The following is a 21398-nucleotide window of genomic DNA, read 5'->3' on the forward strand; positions in this document are numbered from 1 at the left end:
GCGGCCCGCATCGTACCGCAACGCTCCGTGCTGGGCACGCGCCTCGTGCGGGGGTCGGAGGTGTCAACGCACAGAAGGGCCCCTATGGGTGCGTGCCGCGCTCCGCGCCGCTGTGCCGTGCGCTCCTGCGGGCCTCTGCCCCGCGCACACGGAGTGCGGAGCTCCCAGCGCTGCCACGCCGGGTAACACCGGCACCGCCCCGGATCGGCTCCTGTGCCCACGTCCAACCTTTGGCAGCTCTCACTGTGGTTTGCAGGGAGCTGCTGCGGGTCTCCAGCGTGTCACCGTGCTGCGGGTGAGGGGGGGGTGCAGGAATTTGCAGAATTGGGGTCGTGCGTTTGTGCTGCTTCACCGCTTGGCCGCGTTTCCCCTCACTGTGTGCTGTCTCTCCCAGCTGAGCATCCCCCAGCAGATGCCTGCAGGAGGAGGTGACCCCAAAGGGCGAGATGGCTGAGTGGGAGCGGCTGTTTGCACAGAGCCGTGCTGTCCCACCTCACACCCAGCGCAGACACGGCGTGCCGGAGCGCTCGGTGCCTTTCCAGTGTGTCCTGAAGTGCCTCGAGGGTTCTGTTGTCACGCAGGTATGGAGCTGTAAAGCCAAAAGCAGGAAGAACATCACACTCCAGAGGCTCTGAAGGACAGTGCTGGGCTGGTTGGCAATCCCCTCCTGCTTGTGGGGCTGGGAGGGTGCAGGCATCACAGCCATGAGTGCTGTGTGCTCATGCAGTGTGCTTTGCACAGTGCCCAGCAGCCATCTGATGTCTGCCTGCTGTCAGGAGAGCTGAGCAGAGCTCAGATTTCTGCTACATTTATTTCCTTTTGGGGTCTTAAATCTCCCAGTATCAAAGCAGAACTGTATGTAAGTCCCATGTGCTTCCATCTACACATCTGAGTTAGTTTTACATGCTAACCTTTAGGGTACTAAGCATTTTCTGCAATAGAAGGGTGGTGTATTAAAAGTATTCATCAGCATCAGTGTAGAAGCGTGACTCAGCTGTCTGTATCCCCAGGTGTTCTGACAGCCTGCCCTATCCTAAGGCATTTCCCCATGCCCCCAGGTGCAGGTGAGGAGCTGCATTCTCACACCCCCCTCTCTCTTGCAGCAGTCCCCAGCTGAGCTGCAGCTCCGCCTGTCTCTCTTCGATGCCGCCCACCGCCACTTCTTTGGCCACACGTGGCACAGCAGCACCCGGACCCCCCGCAGCCCCCCAGGGCAGCCCCCCCGTGTGCTCTTCAATGAGGTATGGTCATTGAGATTGGTTGGCTTCATGCTGGGCTGTTGGTTCCCTGCCCTGCCTCTCCACAATCTTGCAGCTGGGCGCATCTGCCACGTTCCCGTTGAGGCACAATTATTAATTTTGTTGTATTCTAATGGGCAAACCCTGCAAGCTGCAGGCTGGGTGATGCGGTGCTGTGCCTCCGTGCCAGCAGCAGAGTGCACTGTTCCTTCAGACACAGATGGGCTGAGCAGCAGCTCCGCAGCAGCTCTTGTGGAGGTGCTGCTCTTGCACAAAGCCAGACTTTTATCCACCAGGGTCCCTGCAGAACTTACTGCCCTAAGGCAGGGCCTTGCATGGGTCCCTGGGTCTGCAGCCAGCTGCACTGCTGCTGTGCACAGCTGTGGTGAGGCTGCAGTCCCTGCAGCATCAATTGCAGCTGAGGCTTCATCTCCTTGGTCATGATAGTGTCTAATTATAGCCTTTATTTCCACTTCAATCAGTGTGTTGTGCCAAGGATGAAGTTTAGCATAGATCAGAGCCGCGCTCTGTGATTTATTTAAATCTCTGATGGCATCTGAGGGACATTGGCATATGCATTTCATCCTGGGGTGTTTGAATCATCGCTCAGTCCATGCTTTGTGAATAGGGATGGGGGAAACCATGGCACAGAGTGCTGCCGAGAGAGAGGAAAACAGTGCTGCTCCACGTGCTGCATGAGCCCACGAGTGGGGCACTGTCCCTGCGATGCAGGTGGCACTTCCCAGGCACCAGGACGTGGAAATGGAGCTCTGCATTGTGGTTCAGAGCTCCCCAGTCTGGCACTCACCAGTTCAGCTCTGCTGGAACGCTCTTGCTGCGCTGATGGAGGGCTTAGAGGAGATGGGAGTGTTATTGGAACTGCTGTTGGCTTTTAGGAGACAGCTGTAACCTTTTCTTAACAACAGATGTGCTTTAGCAGCTCCTGTTCCTGTGGCATCAGTCTCTTGCAGCCTGGCCACCTGTCAGCAGCCAGTGGTCATTATTTCAGCATTTTGCAATAAAAGATAATAGAGTAGCGATTTATTTCTCTGGGATGATGTGCTAATGCCTCTCTCTGTTATCCCTTCCTGACAGTCTGTGATTGCAGCCAACGTTTTCTCTGGGACACTGTGTTGTGAGAATGAGGCTTTACTGGAAAGGTTGATCACACAGTAAATCCCCTCCCGGGGAGGTGACCGTGTCCTGCCCTCCTGTGCTGTGGGTTCGGGGCTCCTGCAGCCCCTGGGAACCCAGCATGATGTGTTGGTCGGACCCAGCACCGCGCATCAGCATCCCCTCCCAGTCCCTTTTGCAGTGCTCACATGGAGGTGTGCCCTGTCCTCAGTGAGAGCTGTGCTGTCAGCTCTCAGCTGCCCCACTCTTCCATCTCTCCGCAGGCTGTGTATTTTCACACCTCGCTCAGCCACCCCAGCATCACAGCCGTGGTGGAGGTGGTGGCCGTGGCCCCTACCCCAGAAGGGATCTCACGGGACGTGTCGTGTGGCTTCGGGCTCATCCCACTGTTTGACAGCAGGCGGGAGCCCTCAGACCTGGCTGCCAGGGGCAGAGTGTAGGTACTGCTCCCATGGGTGCTGCTTGGGCCTTACTTGGGAATCCGCTGACTGCTTCACCTTTGGTTTCAGGCTCAAGCTGTACCACGGGACGCCACGTGCCTTGCTGCACCCGCTTCTCCAGGACCCTCTAGAAAGTAAGCAGCAGCACGCAGTGCACATCGCTCCTTTCTTTGCACCCAAGCATGCACTGGGTTTGCCTGATGGAGGCAGCGGATGCGGGCTCTGCACCCTTGCAGCACAGGACAGACCGTGCCTTGTCCTTGGGCTGTGTGTGGCTGCAACAGAGGAGATGAGAATGTGAGCCTGGGATCTGATGCAGAAAATAACTGTTTGTTTGAATATTACCTTGGCTCCTTTTGAGAAGCGATATCCCCACTGCGCTGCGGATGAAAAGAGGAAATTCTGTGCTGTTTTGGTACATTTCAGGGGAAATGTGTTAGCAACGCTTTTCTAAGCAATGTAGTGGAAAGAAAATGTCAGGGTTATGCGTTTCCATTCCAAAAAGATGCCTTGGGTTTGGAAGCTGATAGCTGTGCTGTCCCAGCTGAGGAGGCTCCCAGTGAAAGTCACCTTGTGTGAGATGCTGCTGGCACAGCACGGAGCTCCCTGTGCTGGAATGTGTGCATTGCCGGGGCTGAGATGTGCTGGGGACAGATTTTGTGCCTGCCCTGCGCTGATGGGTCTTAAGGATGTGGGAAAAATGGCAGCTCTGTAGCACTGTCTCCCCACAGCTTTTGTCATTTCATCACGTTTTCTTTTGTTTAGAGAATAAATACATGACTATGATGGAGAACAGCCACCTGCAGTACACCCTAAAGCTCCACCCGCCTCTGGAGAAGGTATTTCACCTCCTTCCTGAAAACCTTCTGGTGTCTGGTCTGCAGAAGATCCCTGGCCTGCTGCCTGCACATGGGGACACAGGTGAGGGTCCCTCATGTCCCACTGCCACCGCTGGAACTGAACTGTGGGGTGATGCTGTGCTGCTCATGGCCACTTCTGCTCGTGCACCCATGCTCTGTGGCCGTGAGCACAACCCCGTGCTGCAGGCTTGCCTCTGTCAGTGGATCAGACTGCAGGTCCTGCTGCTCTCTTTCAGCTTTAGAATCTCTTCTGTGCTCTGAGTGTTAGAAGCAGCCCCCAGAGCAGCAGCACGGCCTGCAGGGCTCATTCCCTCTGCTTTCCATTTGGGCAGAAATGTCATGGACTTCTCTGCAGCTCCCCCATGGCGGAGGAGCAACTGTAGCATTTGCATCCAGTGCTGCAGTGTGTCTGCATGGCTTCATTTTGCTCTCTTCTCCGTTAATTGCTTTGCTCTTGGGAAACCGTGAGGGATAAATAATAGTTGGTTTAATTGGAGTCATTCAGAGGAGTCTTAAGAGAAGGCTGCACAGCTCGGCTCAGCTTGTCCTTGCTGGTGGTGGTGGTGCTCTGGGCAGCCAAGAGCTGGCAGGGCTGAGGGATGAGCTGCTCCCGCACGCAGCCCTCCGAAGCATTGCCTTGCAGATGCCAGCCTCGTTCCTGTTGATCTGACAAAGAAATGATGTGATCTGGAAATTCACAGAACAGAACGACTCTGTCATCTATTTGGCAGTGGTAAATTCTTCTGCTGAGGGCAGGCAGCAGCAGCGCAGTGCAGTGGTCCCATCTTGTGGCTGTCAGGAGAAATCCTCTGAAATCCTGCCTGGCTTCTGCTTCTCCATCGCGTGGCACTGTGCTGGCTGGAGATGCTCTCTGTTCCATTTCTTGCCCACAAGCTGGGGCTGCTGGCTGCCCATCACAGTGTGCCCCTGTTGCTGTGTGTCACTGCAGGTGACATCTTCCTGAAGCCGCGGCTCATGGGGACGGTCCCCTGCTACCTGGACCAGCTCTGTGTGCTCCTGCACCCTTCTCTGGAGGAGTTTGAGGAAGAGCTGCTGGAGCAGCTGCACAGCGACCGCTTGCTGAAGGTGATGCCCGTGTAATTAAATGGGGTGAGATGAGCCGTGTGCCAGTGCTCGTCCTCGGGTGGAGCGGCAGCATTCAGATGAATGGCCCTGCAGCACTGGTTCTGCTTGGTGCCTGGTTTTCCTGCTGTGGAAGCCTTTTGCTTTGTTTCACAGACAGGTGGGGATGAGCACACAGGTGCTTTATGTGGGATGTGTTGGGTGTCCAGACCATGATTAGCAGAATTTGGGTCGGCTGCTCTGAAAAAGGCGAAGTCGTAGCACTCGTGTGGGGCCTCCCTTGGCGCCGCGCAGTCGGCCCTTCCGAGTCCTGTGCCTCTGGCTGTGCGCTGAGTGCCCGGCCCTGAGCTGTGTGATGAGGGCAGACGCGTGCCCCGCTGTTCTCAGTGCCTGTCCCCCCATCTCCTCTGGCCGTAGCAGGAGGTTGGCAGTGCGCTGTGCGTGCAGGAGCGGCGGCTGCGTGTCGGTGTGCACAACGGGCTGCGCTTCGTCCAGGCCCCGCAGGTGGCCGTGCTGCAGCCAGCAGCCGAGGCGGCCCGGAGACAAACCACCAACCCCACGGACAGGTAAGGGATGCGCGAACCCTGCCCTGCTGCCTGCAGGGTGCAGCCTTCCTCCTCCTCCTCCTCCTCCTCTCCCTGCAGCGCTGCAGAGCAGGCCCTGCTGCTGCGGAGCCGCCTGCAGCTGAGTGAGATGGTTGCCCATCCTGCCTTTGGGGTCTGCTTCCAGCTGGAGTACGTTGTCTGTGCTGCAGCCAAGGTAGGGCCGGGGCCTGGGGGGCTTGTGGGGTGGTGGGAGGGCCTGGTATTTTTTCAGCATTTTCATTCCCTCCCGTGCCTTCCGTACCCTGAAGAAGGCACTGCTGCTGGTTTCCACAGTGGTTTACAGAGCTGCTGTGCCCCTGGGACCTCAGAAAGCAGAGGAGCTGCTTCCCCACCTCTGCTCGCTCCTTGGGTGCTGGGTTGGGCTCTCAACAGTTCCTGCAGGCAAGGAACATCATGCGGAAGGCAAAGCACTCCCCATAAGGGAGCCTCCCACCAGCAGATGCATTAATTGTGGTAAAAACCCGCTGAAAACCTGAGTCCTAAGCGCTGCTGGGAGGGTGGAACCTGGGGGTAAGAGGAGGGCTGCTCCATGGGACGCAGCATCTCTGGGGCTCCAGCAGTGCTCCCTTTGCTGCTGATGGAGGGGTCCATCCTGGGCCGCCTCCTCGTGCTGGAGGAGCTGAGGCCAATATCTCACATCGGAATGTCAGAGCGCTTTCTGCAGCACTGGGTGGAATGTGCCACAAGTGGGCTTATTAAGTCATTTTAATTATATGGTGTTAAATTTCTTCCGCTGCGTGTACATGGATGGAGAAACGCAGCCTGCAGCAGTCCTGGTGTGTTCTGGAGAACCCATTTGGAGAACTTCAGTTTGTTGTTTTTTTTAATTCAAAAAAAGTCTTTCCTTTAGAATTCAGCCTTTAAGCTGAAGAGGGATTAACTCCTTACGTTCTTTTTGGTTTTGCTGATTGCTGAGGTCTTTCTGGCAGCTGAAATCCGATGGTTTCTGGGTCTTGAAACCATGAAACCTGACTGCTTGCAGAGCTCATGCAGTGATGGGGACACGTGCAGGGTGCTTGTCCCCAGCTGTCACCTCTGGGTGCTGCTCCTGTACCTGGATTGATTGGGATCAACTGGTTACGAGTCCCCAGTTGTCCTGCTGAGGTGGCAGTGTGAGGGTCATTGGTAACAGCGAGTGCCTCCCATGTGCACAGCCTAATCCCAGAGCTGATTGCCGAGCCGGTCGGTGCTGTAATTAGCAGCCGGCAGGAGCTGGGCACTGATTGCCAAGGCTGGCAGCGAGCTGTGTTTGCCTCAGGTCTGCACCCCCTGGCTTAAGGAGAGGCTGCTGAGGCACTGGGGTAAGCAGAACCCTCTGGACTCTGCTCTGTGTGGGTTTCCCATCACCGGGGAGAGAAATAATGCAGAAATACACAGCTGAGTGCAGAGGGAGGGCTGCAGCTCCCCAGCTGCAGGTAGATTGCTGCTGAGTGCAGCTGAGCTTTCATTGCCTGGTTCTGTTCTGGTGCTGGTGGGGGGGTGATTCCTGGTGATGTCTGCTGGTGCTGCTGTTGGGCTCAAACGTTGTCTGGAGGCAGAGATGGCTGAGGAAGGGCGGTGCTGCAGAATGGTGTTGTTGCAATTACCCTGAGTGTGGTTGCAGGGAAGGGAGGCACGTTGGCTGTATGCTCTCCTGCAGGCTGCAGCCGGCAGCGTGTTGGGCCCAGCGGCTGCCATGCACACGGTGCGCTGGGCGCTTTGGAGCCCCTTCCTGGGTGCCACCTCCTCCCCAGTGCTGCTGCCCCTGCGTGGCGGTGCCCATCCCAGCCCCGGCCAGACCCTGGTGTACAGAAACCCTGCAGACAGCGAGAGCTCCCAGCAGGTGAGGGCTGCTCTCCTGGTGCCGGGAGCTCTGCTCCCAGCTGCCTGAAGATGCGTGTGGCTTTTCTCTAACGCTCCTCCAACTTGAACCTCGCAGGTGAAGCGCATTGCGTCGGGTTCTGTCCAATTCCACGTTTCCACTGATGCAGAACATCGTGTAACTTCTACAGACATCTCGAGTAAAGCTGGGAAGGAGCCGGAGGAGCCTCCTACGCCATCGCTGAGTGAGTGCTTTCTGTGTTGGTGGCATTTAAAATGCAGAACGTGGCAGTGCCATCCAATGGTTTATGAATTACTGTACGGAGGGACTTCAGGTTGGTTTGATTTCAACCCATCTACCTGCTCCCTTGTCACATCCACCCGTGCTGTGGGAGCAGAGCCACACGCAGGAATTGCAGTTGTTTCCCTTTGTGTTCACTCTGGGTCACTCTGACAGCGTTTGGGTCTCGGTGCTGAACAAAGCAGCTCGTGGAAGGGCCTCCTGGCCCCACCAGCAATGCGCTGCTCCGGTGCTTATCTCTGCAATCGTAATCCTTCCAGATGGCTGAGGATGGGAGAGGTGTCACTTATAGGCTGTGAGTAATAAATAATCTCGTTGAGCTGCAGTTCCTGGAGCGTGACAGCGACGCGCGTTTAATCAGCGTGCGCCTCTAACGAGGGGGGGAGAACCAGGCTGCCTGTGTGTCTGCATACATATCTATAGCACAGGGGGCAGATGGTGGGGATCTCAGCACTGATCTGTGCGTTTTGGAGATGGAGAGGGCTCCTTTGCCTTGGGTTTGAGCAGCGGCAATCTGCTCCCTTTTGTGCAGCTTTGTTGGTCGGTTCCCCCCTGCCCTGATCAGCGGGAACAAACCTGTAGGTGTGCTTTGCTCCGTGCTTCCCACCCTACAGCGTAGCACTGGGAGCAAATCAGGCTGTGCACCACGTGTCCTTGTTTGTCCAGTTTGGAGCTATTTGCCGGTTCTGCTACGGGGAAGATGCTCCTCTCCCACCACTCCCTTGTTTTTAATCTCTTCCAATTTGTGGATGTGCACACGGGGTTGCTCACAACTTAACTGCCTGTTTCAACATCGACGTGCGAGTTGATGACCCGATTAATGGGGTGCTGTTACCACGAGATGGCAGTGGCACCGCGGCGTTGCTGCGGGATGGAGCCCATGGCGCATCCAGCTCCGAGCTCACTGCTCTCCAGGGCTGAGTCTGTTGGTTTAATGGGCTTCACAGCGGAAATCTTTGAGGGTGAGACGGCGCTGGTGGTGGGCTGTGCTGGGTGAGGCTGCCAGCGGCATTGCTGAGAGGCGTTTTGTTCCTGGTGTTGCTGGAAGGATCTCATGGGCGAATTCCAGCTGGTGTCAGTGCAAAGAGAAGTGGATGTGAACGCAGACTGATGGTGACCCTCCGCTCCCAGGCACAGAGTTTGGGGGCGTGGGGCACCCCGACCTCGCTCCCTTCCTTCGAGGATGGATTTGGGGGCCCAGCTGTGTGTGGAGCTGATCCTGGGGTCTGACAGATGGACTGGGAATCCTCCTGCAGCACCAACGGCTCCGTGTACCTCTGTGCACCATTGCTTTAATGACAGCCAAAGCCGTTGTAATGGAAAGAAAACAATATTTTAGACATAAGGGAAAGTGGAGTGATTTCTGCTGAACAGTAGCGAGAACAAAATAGCTATGATTAGACGTGGTTGAGAAAGCAACCTGAAGTTGCCAGAAAACATCTGTGTTCCTGCTCTGCTGTAAAGGATTTGCTGCTTACTGGAACAGCGAGTTCATCCGTGCCAGTGAGCAGACCAGCCAAACATAAACACAGTAAAACTCGTAGCGTTTGGGGGCATGAATGTACAAACAGATGAAAGTAGTGACAAGAAATAATGGAGGAGCTATGAAAACCTTAAGTATCCTAAAAACTTTCACGTCTCATTAAGCAATCCATTTAGCCAGTGCCACATGGCTTTAAGGGAAACGGCAGCACTGTCTAAAGATGGAGGAGCTGTGTTTTTACAACAGGAAAACTCTTGCTGGCAGATTCAGATTCCCAGCAAAATAACCACCGAGTGTGGAGATGTGCTACGTGTTCCCCTGCAGGTAGCAGTCTCGTTGGGGGGAATAAGCCAAGCAGGCTGCTGGGAGGTTGTGGGCTGCCTTGCAGGGCTGTGCCCATCCCTGGGCAGTGGGGCTGTGCTGGGTGCTGGCTTTGCTGAGCTTCTCCTGTGCTTCTCTGCAGGTCTACGCTCCCCCCCGCGCCCGGCAGCCTCCACGCAGGGACCAGGGGTGAGTGCTGCACGTGCCGTGCTGTCGCTGTGCTCTGTGCTGCCACTGTTACCTTGGGGCTTCTGTTCTGGGAGGTTTTCTTCCCCTGGCTGTGTGCCTTCCCCATGTGGTTGTGTTGCTGAGCCCCGTGGGCGGCAGGCAGTGATGTTCCCTCATCGTGCAGTGCAGGTTGGTTGCTGACGATGTGCCTGAAGTCCCATTGAAAGCTGGTTTTCAAGGCTGCTGTGGTCATGCAACGCTTGGCATGTGCAGCTAAAATCTGAATTAGCAGAGGGAGGAAAGTGAGTTCTATGTATAATTTGCTGGACAAAATCCTCCGAGCTGTTTTCACACCCCAAATGTATTTTTAAGGACTGTTCTGGGTTTTGACAACCCAGATTTGCTGGGCACTGCTGTCCCATGGTGAGTGCCAACAGCGACGTGCTGCAAGGAGAGCCATCGGGTTTTGAGACAAGCTACACATACTCATATCTTGTTGTGGGGATCAATGTGCACAAGTATTTTTGGTGAAATGAAGTGCTTCATAGGACTGCATGAAACTGTTTGATCTTTCTACTGCCTTTTCCTATTCCTTCCTTTGCAAGAGAAAGTACAGCACGGCTGCTAAAGCAAGAAGCAGAGGTGTGAACCCGCAGGCAGCCAAGCTGTGCCGCTCCTCAGCGGAGCAGGGATGCTGCTGTGCCAAATCTCAGAGCAAACAGCATCTGAGCTGCACAAACTGCTGGCAGAACCTGGCCAGCAGAGCCTTTCCACGGTGCGGGTTGTGGCGCGGTGTTGCTTTCCCTGTGCATCACTGCTGTGTTCATCACGGCCTCTTCCCTTCCAGCTGTCTCTCTCACAGCTGCTGGCCTCCCCGCAGAGCAGGGATGAGCGCGCGGTGCCACGAAGCCGCAGTGCCCCGAAGCCCCGGCCCTGCAGCACGCAGAAGGATGGCGGCACCCAGCACACTGCTGGCATCACACACCTGGAGGCTGACCTGTGGTCGGGCTCCCCGCGCGTGGATGCCTCCAGCAGTGAGCACCTGCGGGCGCTGCCCTTTGTGCCGGCGCAGCTGCCCGTCACGGCCGTGGGGCCGCCTGCTGGGAGGTGAGGGCTGTGGGGCTGAGGCTTCGGGGGGTGGGCGCGGGTTGGTGCTGCTGTTACCACTCGCTCAGCCCCGTTTCTCTGCCGCTTCCAGCGCTGCACTCAGCCGTGCCTCGCTGGCGCTCCTGCACACCTCTGGCTTCCCAGAGATCCTCGATGACAACAAGGAGCCCGTGGAGGTCACGGAGCCGCTGAACCCCGCGCATTTCAGTCCTCGGCTGGAGGAAGTGGATGCTCTGCAAAGCAACGAAATAATCCTGCAGTTCCTTGCGTTCAGTAGGTGAGGTCTGCAGGGCTTCAAGGAGCCTTTTGGGGAGAAGCCTTTTCCAGAATTGCCCGTGAGCTGCTTTTGTGCTTGAGCAGGAGAAGCCCTTGGCAGTGTGCTGCTTCTCCCAGTGCAGCCACGGAAGTAAAGCCGTGAAGAGCTCCAAAATGACATCACTGCTCTCTCAAGGCACTCTTATAACACATTTCAGTTTCTTTCTGGTGTACCTTGGCCACACATTGGTATAAAACTAGTTAGTGCAGGGTTCCTGCTTAAATGCATGTCATGTAGAGGAGCTGAGTTTTTGGAAAGCTATCCATGAGGGTGGCTTTCTCTCTCCAAAGCACTGCTCACAGCTCTTCCATGGATGGCAAAGGTAAAATGCTACTTCTGCTTGGCTCTTCCATCACAGCATATGGCAGAAGACAGCTGGAACTGGGAGGCTTTTGGAAGGCAAAGACAAACCGTATGCCCACTGTCTTCAGAGAAGTCCAAATACTTTTGATGTTACCGATCTTCTCTTGTTCTGCTTCTTGTTAGGTGAGGAGCTCATGATCCAAGGCTGACCAAAAGCACTTTTCTCTTGCTCCAGGGCTCCTCAGGATGCACTGGAAGGGATGTGGCCGAGCACAGTGTTCCTCACCTTCCAGTTCTACCGCTTCCCACCGGTCACCACGCCACGGCTGCAGCTGCTCGATGCGGATGGCGAGAGGGCAGTTGGGTCTGCTGTGCCAGCACAAGTGCTGCTCCAGTTGAATAAGGATGGGACCCCAAACACTGGTGGGCTCTGGTCCTGGTGTGGGTCGTGTCCTCGTGTGGCCCTTCCTCTTCAGGAGGGCTGTGAGAGGAGGAAGGCTGCCGTGGCCGGGTGGGAGGGTTGGTTGTGCAGCTGAGCTTTGAAGTCTCGATGCTGTTTTGCGTAGTCCTGCATGTAGTTCATCAAGTTGACTTGTTCTTTTTTTTTTGTGTATGGGCCATAGTGTTGTGTTACTGTATAAGGAAAAGCCGTCTGGGAGTTTTAAACAACATTTACTGGTTCAATTGGCATTTTTGTCAATCAGATTTAGGCATGCCTCCAGGCCAAGGGAATGGACCGCTATCTGCTTTTGTAGCAAACCTCCATTAGTTTATGTGGCACGTAATTAAGAATGTTCAAAACGTCAAAGCATGAAGTAAAACATCAATAAGCATCAGTGACATGATCCAGACATCAGGGCTGCTGACTGCAGCTGGGGCTGAGCGTATTGAAAAAGAGGCAGCGCATTAAAGCAAAGTGCCTGGAGTAATCTCATCTGATCCTCTGAGCAAAATGCTTTGTCTTTCTCTTTGTGTCTTATTAAATTCCTGTCCCAGGAGATGATTTCAGTAAAGCTCCTTCCTCAGTTAGAGTTCTTGATGGCAATGAGGGATCCTGTGCAGGGGTCCTTCCCAGTGTGACCGATGGGGCTAAGTGCACTGCACAGGAGAGGAGGATGCTGGGGGCAGATCCAGGTGCTGTCACACCATCCTGGTTCAGCAGCAGCTCCACACCTGAAGTCCTGGCTTTTCCTGCTCCCTATGACAGCATGCTTGTGGGCAGGCAGGGCCCAAGGGATGCAACCCTCTATTGCTGTTCTGTTTCTTGCAGAAGCCCCAGGGCTGCAGCTGAGGTACGTGGTGGACCCCAGCTTCCTGAGGCCTGGGGAGCAGCGTGTCTTCGTGCGCTACCTGGCTGAGCACAGCCTGCAGATGGATGTCTGGGATGGAGACTCGCTGCTGCTGGTCGGCTCTGCTGCGGTTAAACTGAAGGTAGGGAGCCCTTCTCCCGAGGCCTTAATGACTGCTAACGACGCGGGAGAACTGCTTAGCATGCAGGAGTTTAAAGACGAGTCTGACTCTTCCTTCTGTCCTGTGCTGAGATGCTGTTAGATTACCCTTGAGTCTTCAGTAATCAAGTTTTTATCAGCCACTCTGTTTAACGGAGACTGATGTCAATCTGACAAGCCTGTAATCACAGGATTTGTCATCTTATCCTTGAAAGCGAAGGCAGAGCATTAACTTTCTTCCCTGGAACTTCTGTGCCGTGCTAAGGCTTACTGGATAGAAAAATTAAAGCAGGCCTAGAAAATGCAGAGGCATCTTTATCCAGATCTCTTAATCTCTCGGATCTGAGTTGCCCCAGTAACTAGTTACCCTAACGCCTGGCTGTTATCCTCTTCGGGGAGAAGTTGCAATGAAAAAGCTCCATCTGGGGCAGCCCGTGAAGGAAATGCATCTGCTGAGAGTGGGAGATGGGTGTGCGATGGGGCTCTGCGCTGAGGCTGAAGGCACAGCATCCACCCTGCCCTATCCCTGCTTCCTCCCCAGCCCCTGCTGCGCCAGGGCCGGCCGGCTGTCAGGACGCTGCATGAGCTGGAAGTGGTCACCACTGAGTACGAGCAGGATGCACCACCGGCAGCAGGCAGGGATGTGCTGTGTCCTCTGGGTGCCCGCGTGGCCGTGCGAGGCCGCCTGCACCTCTGCCTGGCCAACGTTGGTGAGTACTCCTTGGAAGCCTTCGTAGTGCTGCAAAGCGTTGTAGGAAACAAAAAGCTTTCCTGAGATATCCGGCAGGGTTTTGCCCTGCGACTGGGGAAGGCAGGTGCTGGCAGAGCTCTGAGCCTGGAGGCACAGAGTGCCCTGATGCTCTGCCCAGCATCCCTCCCACCTGCAGGGTGGCATTGAGGCCGATGGGGTGCAGGATGCGGGTGGTGATGCACAGGTGGGTAGCAGGGATGGGACGGATGGCAGAGCCGCCTGCGTCAGAAAACAGAGCTCCCGTGAGGGTGTTATTCTTCCTGGAGTGTAGCAGGTACTTTGTTATATTTAATTCACCGTCCTATAAATGTGCAGTGACTCCAGGTTTTAAACTCTTATCTTCAGAAGAAAGATTAGCTCCATTATAAGATATCTTAAATTGTCATTTTCCTACTTTGCCTGCAAAAGGACGATAAGCTCCTGGGAAGGAGAATCTGAGATTCACAACCCAGAGAGAAGTTTAACTCCAACCTGGCAAAAGAAGGGAGAAAGGAAAAACACACTGTTCCAGGACAACAGCTACCCTTCGATTTCTCTGTCCTTTCAAAAAAATTATTTTTCTTTCAATAAATTCCAAATACCCTCACTAGGTTTCTGAGGGCTCTTCATGCCTTGGGCTCAGGCATGAGGTGGTGATGGAGCAGATTTGTGAAATGCAGCTCGGGTGGTTCTGCTGAAACTTCACAAAGTGTGGATGGAAACCTGAGCTGGTTCCAAAGGTCAGCATTAAATCTCTTGGATGTCCCCATTGCTTTTCAGTAGGAAACTGCTCTGTCACTTAGAGAAAAGATAGATGGAGTGCAATAGCAATAGGATTCCAGAGGGATCGTCGTAAAACGCAGAGAACATCATAAGCAATGAGATATTTGCTTCCACTTTTTTAAACTGTCTGTGAAGATCTGCAGTGGGAATAACATTTTCCAGTAGATTTTGTGACACTAAGAGATCTACGACAATTTTGGGGAAAAAAATGTTGGGAAAGCTACTCCTGATAATTCATAGAAGGTGGCTCCGTGCTGGCTGTTGTCTTTCTGTTGGCCTGAGCCATCACCAGTGCTGTCTGCTCGTGTCCTGGCTGGCTGTGACCTGCTGTTGCCACACGCTGATGTGCATAGCACAGCATCCCAGCACCTGATATGGGGCTGACCCTGGTCTCTGCCCCGACAGGTCACCGCTGTGAGGAGACCCCTGTGAGCCCCAGACACCCACTGCTGTCCCACACCCACGTTGTGTCCTCTCCAGGCGGTGGCTGTTTGCTGTCCCTGCACGCCAGTGGCAGTGAGTCCTTCTGGGGGTGCTCAGCCCCTCCCTGCCCCCATCCCCAGATGGGAGGTGCTATTCCAGAGCCGGTGACCTGAGTGCCGTCCCTGCAGATGTCAGGGTGTCTCGGGCACGCAGGCTGGCTGAGGTGGATAGCGAGCTGGCAGCCATTCTGTGCAGCCATCGGCTGGAGAAGAGCCCAGAACCCCTGCATGCCCCACATGAGGCTGCAGCCATCCAGCAGCACAAGATGCAGCGCTTGGCAGCGTTGCAGCAGCAGGAGGATGCTGACTGGAGGACCCCACAACGCATGGTGAGGACGGGCCGGGTGCCTGGCACAACCTGTGCTGCCTCCGAGCTCACGGTCCCTTCATCCTGCAGGGCTGCTGTGAGCAGTGCATGCAGTACCTGCAGATCATCGATGCCTACCGAGAGCGCACCAAGCACCGGTACATCTCCCAAATGCTCAGCCAGGCCATCACCATCACCCACACTGTGTACGCCATGCTGGGGACGGCTGAGTTCTTTGAGTTCGCCCTGAAGAACCCCTACAGTGTCCAGCACACGGTGACGGTTGAGGTTGACCACCCTGAGCTCAGGTAGCGGCCACCAGCCATCCCTGCGTGTGCTAGCAGTGCTTGTGCTGGGCTCCGTCCCCATTGCTGGGGTCTGTTCAGCTTCTCCTGCCTGGTTTGGTGCTGGACCTCTCCCAGCACACATCCAGAGCGATGGGACGGCACCTGCTGCCAACCTGCTCCACCTCTCGCTCCTCCAGTGTCATCCTGGACCCAAGGGAGTGGCGGCACTTCAAGGAGCTGACCCAGACAGCCACCCCGCTGGAGGAGGACATGTTCCACCTGCGGGATGACCTCAGGCCTCAGATCTACCTGCGCCCCAAGGAGACTGTGCACATACCCTTCCGATTCCAGATGTTCTCTGCGGAGCCGGCTGTCGCAGCGGTGCTGGTACGCTGGGTGCTGGATCGTGCTTGGGTGCAGAGCGCGTGGTGGCATTGCCAAGGAAACACTGCTTACGTGTCGTGGGGCTTCTTCCAAAACCAAGTGTTTTGTTTCCTGCAGGGACCGGTGGGGCTGAGCAAAGAAGAGGATGCAGGGAGGATGCAGGAGGAGCCAAGAGCAGCGCAGATGAGGCTCATCCAGGTGGGGACGCGGAGACACGTGGAGCTGTTGGCTGCTGCATCGTGGAGCTGCCTCCCAGCCCCAGGAGGGTGGAGTGCTTGACCCCACCACGCTGTTCCCATGCCTGGCACTCAGCCCCTCTGCTCTGCCCCCCCCGTTGCAGGTGGCTTTCCGTGTGAGTGGGGGCAAACCCATCGCGCTGCTGCAGGTGAAGGTTGAGCCCCGGCCCCACGTGGTGGATCAGACCTTCCGCTTCTTCCACCCCGAGCTGACCTTCCTGAAGAAGGCCTTCCGCCTGCCTCCATGGCACACGCTCCCAGGTGACCCACAGGGCTCTGCTAGGAGGCGGGGTAGCATCCAGAGAGCGAGTTCCCACCGCCAGGGATGGTTTCTCTGCGTATTCAAAGACTGTTCATGATTTTGCTTTGGCCTTGGGCTTCCTTGCTTGCTTTCTATCCATCTGCTTGCACTAATTTTATACTCTCTCGCACCAGTATGACCCGGTGGTTCTCTGATAGCTCAACGTAAGGGATTGCAGCTCTCGGCTGCGTGATGGCGTAGAACAAAACATAAATAAAGTCTCTGTGGTGTCACACGTGGTGCTGTCTCCTGCAGGTGCTCCGGTGAGGATGCCGGGCGGTGATCCTGAGGTCTATGTCCGCTGCAGTGACCCCAATGTCATCTGTGAGACCAAAAATATGGTACCAGTTACACCCTGTGTCCCTTTGTCTTGGATCCTCCTGCTGTGGTTTGTTGCTTTAATCAGCCCTGCACCCATGACAGCATCCTGATCTGTCGGCCTATAGGAATGTGAAATACTGGCAGTGATTAAGGCAGAAGTGCCCTTGATTCCATTTAAATGGGCTGCATTGTTTTGGTATGTGACGCCTGATGTTGTGCCTGTTTTCCTGGAGAGCAAATAGTTCAAGGTTGGTTCCAGCCCTGTTTCCCTCCTGACCTGGTGCAAATCAATACCGGTGTCATCTTTACTTTGTTCCTCTCTGGATGGAGTTCACCTGGAAGATGCTTTTTGTGTCTCCCCAAACACCACTTCAGTTTTGTACTTCTCAGCAAAGATGTGAGGTCTGCAAGGCTCTCTTTCTGCTGCTTGAGATAGAAGTGGAAAAAAATAAGTGTGTGTATGAACACAGACGGTAATGAAGGATAGTTACTAATTGCCAGTGCGTAATCCAATGGTAATTGGATTATGGCTTGTTAGGAAACTTAGGGAAAATTTGCCAAAATTTGATTATGGATGCGAACCTGGAATGCAAGAGTCGTTTGTGTCCTCTTTTGTAATTAAAAATACTGGAAGAGCTCAACCACGCTGTATAATAACTTAATAACGTGGTTTTTAACTAGATCCCGAAAGCATCTGCTGTTGTAAGTGGGTTGGTGCTTTTTTCATTAATAGAAAGGAAACCCTGGAGTCCTCATTAGCTGGTTTGATCTCTGGGTTAACCATTCTAACGATGCTCTGATTTCTGTGCGCAGGGTCCTGGGGAACCACAGGACGTCTTCTTAAAAGTAGCTGGAGGACCAAGCCCGCAGATCAAAACATTCTTTGTTGCTATTTATACGTAAGTAACAGGAGCCAAAAAGAAGAGAAGGAACCACCCAGAGCACAGGCAGAGCAGGAGGGAACGTTCCCATCGATGTTCTCTTGCTTGCTGGTTCCCGAGCCCTGCTTGCTGAGCCAGGCAGGAGGCTTCCCAAAATACCTGTTTGCTTTTCCAATCTCTGTAAATAATGCTCCGAGTGTAGGAGCCAGCTTCTCTGTACTAATTCATTCTCTCCGCATGAGTAAGGCTGAAATTCCTGTGGAGTTTGCCCAGAGGTTGGGGTGGTCTCGGGGCTGGATGCGCCAAGTAGGGGCCGTCCCATTGCTTCTTTTTGCTGCAGGGATCCCTGGCTGGCCACGCCGCTGCACATCTGGCAGTTCTACCTGCACTCCCTGCAGCGTTTGGATGTCAGCTGCACTGCAGGGCAGCTCTCCCGCCTGGCCGTCCCGCTGCGCGGCACCCGCACCCTGCGCAGGGTGAAGGCGTTCTGCTCCCATCCCCACGAGCTGAAGGTAATGCCTCGGGGTTCCTGCGGCTGAGCTCGGGGCCGCTGGGTCCCTGTGGGTGCTGGGCTGGGCTGGCGGCTCTGTAGCCCTTAGGAATGCGATGCGTCCCGTTTGGAGCTAGGAAAAATGCACCGCCTTCGTGATAATTACCTCTTGATTAAAGCTGTCGTGTGTAGGATCGTTGGTACAAAGCCCCAGAGGGCAAATCATCTGCGTTAATGAGACTATCTGAAGACTAATAATTTCTTTAGAATTCATTTAGTCATAATTGTAAATGGGAGTAATGAAAAGAACAAAAACTCCATTACTGTCCCATAAACAAAGGAAAAAAATCTGAGCTCTCAGAAACTGCAGAAAGGAATGAATCCCATTGAGGATGGCATCACAGTGGTGCGTGCCATCGAATCCACGTTTGGGGACTGCCTGCGTCCCGTGCCATGCCAGCATTGCGCCTTGGCCGTGCTGATGGCAATGCGTCGGGTTCTGCTGCAGCGCTCAGAGCGAGCAGAGTGGGTGGGAGAAGATCCCTGCAGCTGTTGGTAAAGCACTGTTAGGGTCCTCCTGCTGGGCGAAGTGCAGGCTGCTGTTGGCACAGGCGCTGTCATGCAGCCAGCCCTGCTTCGTTAGTATAGAGGGGATTAAATGTTCCTATCATAGGTGTGCGTTCCTTAATGTAATCAGAGCTCGTTTGTATTCTGAGCTGGACCTCACGGAGGTGCAGATTCTCTCCCAGCTGTTCCTGCCAAGGGGTGCCAGCCTGCCTTCCAAAAACGATCTGCACACAGTTTGTCTTCATTTATTCCTCTGCTCCCTCTCGGGGGGGATCCCCAGGATGCTGGCAGCAGCTGTGAGTGATGCTGATGCTGGCTCCTCACTGAGGACACCCCGTTTTGGCTTTTTGTGACTTCAGAGCATCAGGAACTGAGGGAGGAGGTTCTGATGGGACCCGTGCTCCTTCCTCTGCGGTGTGTTTGCAGGTGGACCCAGCAGGTGTGTTCACCCTGCCCCCCAATGGGGTCCTGGATCTGTTTGTGGGTGTGAGGCCACGCCGGGCTGGCAGCAGATTCTTCTACCTCAACCTGGTGGATGTGGAGTGCCACCAGCTGGTGTCCTCCTGGCTGCTCTGCGTCACCTGCCGACAGCCCCTCATTTCCAAGGTACTCATGGGGAGGGGTCTGGTGGTGACCCCACAGGGCTGGGGGCTGTGCCGTGCTGACAGCCTGGGGCTGGCTGCTGCTCACTGCTTTACCTCCACCCGCTCTTGGCATCCGTTCTCCTCCTCTGTGCATAAGGAGGGATGTGTGCTGGGAGCCGTGCCGCTGCGCATCGATCGCCGGGCGAGCGCTTGGTCTTCGTGCAGACACTGCCATTATTCCCAACTGTCATGAGCAAGGACCCTAAAGCCAATTTCTAAGAATTACTGACAGATTAGAGATTAACTGTCCTCTTTGAGTTAATCTCCTAAAGCAGTATTGCAGAGTAACTCTGGATCACTTGTCTTTACCTGCCAGAACTGCGGGATGTGTGTGGATGGACTCTACCCATGCTGCCTGTTACTATTCCCATTTCCCCATCTCACTTAAGCTCTGGAGCACACGTTTAGCCTTCCAGTGCCTGAATAATCTCACTGAAGACCATCATAAAATATCTTTCAGCCTGTTTTGAAGGCAATTCCATGCTGAGGAGTATCAACTCTGAAGTATACCCAGTTGTGAAATTAAAGTTACAGCATGCTGCTTTCTATTAGCACTGTGCTAGGTTAGGACTTTGCTCAAAGATAGAAAATTAGATCTCCCAGTTAATGTGTTCATTTTAGAAATGTTTTCCTGGAACACTTGGTGCTGGGTGAGGTGGAGAGCAGCATTTAAACCGATGTCACTTCGCTCCTGATGAGTGCGAGCCCCACTCCCTGCGCTCTGCCGTGTTATCTGAATTAGCAGCATGGTTATCCCCGTGGAAATAAATTAATTAGTCGGAGCGTTCGTTGGCCGGTCCCCAGCTGCTCCTCTGGCCCTTTGTCACTCAGTCTCATAATTACTTCTGTGGATGTAGTGATGCAAACTGCAGCCCGAGGAGATGCTTTTACTCAGAGGTCGTGTCGCCGATGGCAGGAACTGAGTGGTGCACGGAGCAGAAGGGGACACAGGGCAGCAAGGTGTGCTGGGCTGCCCCTCGGCGCACGGCAGAGCAGCCCAGGCTCTGTCTGACCTCAGTGCTGTTCTGTGCCCTGCAGGCCTTCGAGATCACCATCCCTGCAGGCAGTGGGAAGGGCTCCAACAAGCGCATCACCTACACCAACCCCTACCCCACCCGCAGGCTGTACTTTCTGGTCACCAGCCGGCCCGACTTGCTGCAGTTCAAGGAGGACTCCTTCCAGGTACACCCCTACCCCCCATAGGAGCTGCAGCAGGCGCTGTGATGCCCCCCAGCCTCCCCATGTGCCCGCTGTGCTGTGTGCAGGTTGCTGGGGGGGAGGTGTACACCATCGGGCTGCGCTTCGCCCCGAGTCAGAGCGTGGGTGAGGAGGAGATCCTGATCCACATCAACGACCATCAGGACAAGAACGAGGAGACCTTCTGCGTGAAGGTCATCTACTACTGAGGCCGTGGCACGGATCTTGGTCCTCATTTGGGCCATGCGCTGAGCTCCCCAGTGAGCCCAGCCCTGCACAGGTGAGGGGAGCGTGTCTGCTGCTCACCTCACCCCAGTGAGCTGTGGGTCCCTCTGGCCCCATGGGAGCCCCACTGCTGGCACGTGGACCGGGCTGCCCTGTGCTCAGAACAGGAAGGAGGGATGTTTGCCGCTGTGTGCCACAACTGCAGAAGGTCTTAATTTTTGTTAAATGTTTTTAATGTTTATATTGTAAGGGCTTTAAATCTTTGTGCTTTTTTTTAACTTAAAGTTTACAAAATGTTTCTAAAGTATTCTAGGTCCACCATCAAATGTTGCACAAACGAATCGTTTGGAGTTGGTAATGCTTTTCTACACTTTCAAGATCAATAAAATTTGTGCCCTGCTCCGACAGCATCCTGGTGTTCCCTTCTGTGAGCAGAGCCCTCCCAGTCCCTCCCTGCAGCACCAAACCCACGTGGGGGGAGCACTTGTGGTCCCCCCCTCCCAGTATGGTGTCAGCCCATTCCCACACATGTGGGTCCCAGCACTTATGGGCAGGTCGTGCCCTGTATCACATCTGTGACTGAGGAGCAATGGCCCTCTCGCAATCTGTTTTAATCTTGTTTGCTAAAAAGCTCCCGTTCTCCCTCACTACTTTACACTGCATTTATTTCTGTTAAGTCACCATCATTAGTAGCCAGAAAACATCAAGCAGCACCTAATTTTCTGATGGCTTCATTTTCACTAATGGATTAGAAGGAAGCGGCTGCACTGCTGGTGAGCCTGGCAGGATTTTAATTTATCTGCCCCTTCTTACAGTGCTGACTTGCTTGGCCTTGACATAACTATTGGAAATCCACTGTGAGTTCTACGGAGGGGAAGATTCATTATGCAGAGTGAAGAAAAGGAGAGGAGAACAAAAGCATGGGGGGCCGGATCCCTGCTGGCTGAAGGCTGTCC

At 54.6% G+C, this 21398-nt stretch overlaps 1 protein-coding gene across 3 annotated transcripts; it reads left to right on the forward strand.

The window, feature by feature from the left end:
- Positions 1–365: 365 nt before the first annotated feature.
- Positions 366–20849, forward strand: NPHP4 (nephrocystin 4). Of its 3 annotated transcripts, none has more exons than XM_010722709.3 (28): positions 366–581; positions 1104–1241; positions 2636–2808; positions 2882–2946; positions 3578–3733; positions 4622–4758; positions 5173–5321; positions 5400–5514; positions 7000–7182; positions 7279–7405; positions 9408–9454; positions 10281–10540; positions 10632–10817; positions 11395–11582; positions 12430–12590; positions 13149–13317; positions 14526–14636; positions 14732–14931; positions 15000–15217; positions 15394–15583; positions 15698–15778; positions 15921–16077; positions 16373–16458; positions 17252–17337; positions 17660–17831; positions 18803–18982; positions 20059–20202; positions 20286–20849. In XM_010722709.3, exons 1-28 carry the CDS (start codon positions 447–449, stop codon positions 20424–20426), a joined length of 4155 nt encoding a protein of 1384 aa, XP_010721011.1. In that variant the 5' UTR covers positions 366–446; the 3' UTR covers positions 20427–20849. The 3 variants fall into 3 exon arrangements, with proteins under 3 accessions (XP_010721011.1, XP_019477989.1, XP_010721012.1); XM_019622444.2 differs by having other exon boundaries at positions 5176–5321; XM_010722710.3 differs by lacking the exon at positions 2636–2808 and having other exon boundaries at positions 488–581.
- The last annotated feature ends 549 nt before the right edge of the window (positions 20850–21398 follow it).

This window comes from Meleagris gallopavo, chromosome 23, assembly GCF_000146605.3.
Source record: "Meleagris gallopavo isolate NT-WF06-2002-E0010 breed Aviagen turkey brand Nicholas breeding stock chromosome 23, Turkey_5.1, whole genome shotgun sequence".
Lineage (NCBI taxonomy): Eukaryota > Metazoa > Chordata > Aves > Galliformes > Phasianidae > Meleagris > Meleagris gallopavo.

Bases quoted from the DNA above. Each gene is read 5' to 3' on its own strand.
- NPHP4 (XM_010722709.3), top strand. From the start codon at position 447: ATGGCTGAGTGGGAGCGGCTGTTTGCACAGAGCCGTGCTGTCCCACCT. The intron at 1,242-2,635 runs GTATGGTCATTG...ATCTCTCCGCAG, and splicing joins CCCGTGTGCTCTTCAATGAG to GCTGTGTATTTTCACACCTC. The intron at 16,459-17,251 runs GTACCAGTTACA...TTCTGTGCGCAG, and splicing joins TCTGTGAGACCAAAAATATG to GGTCCTGGGGAACCACAGGA.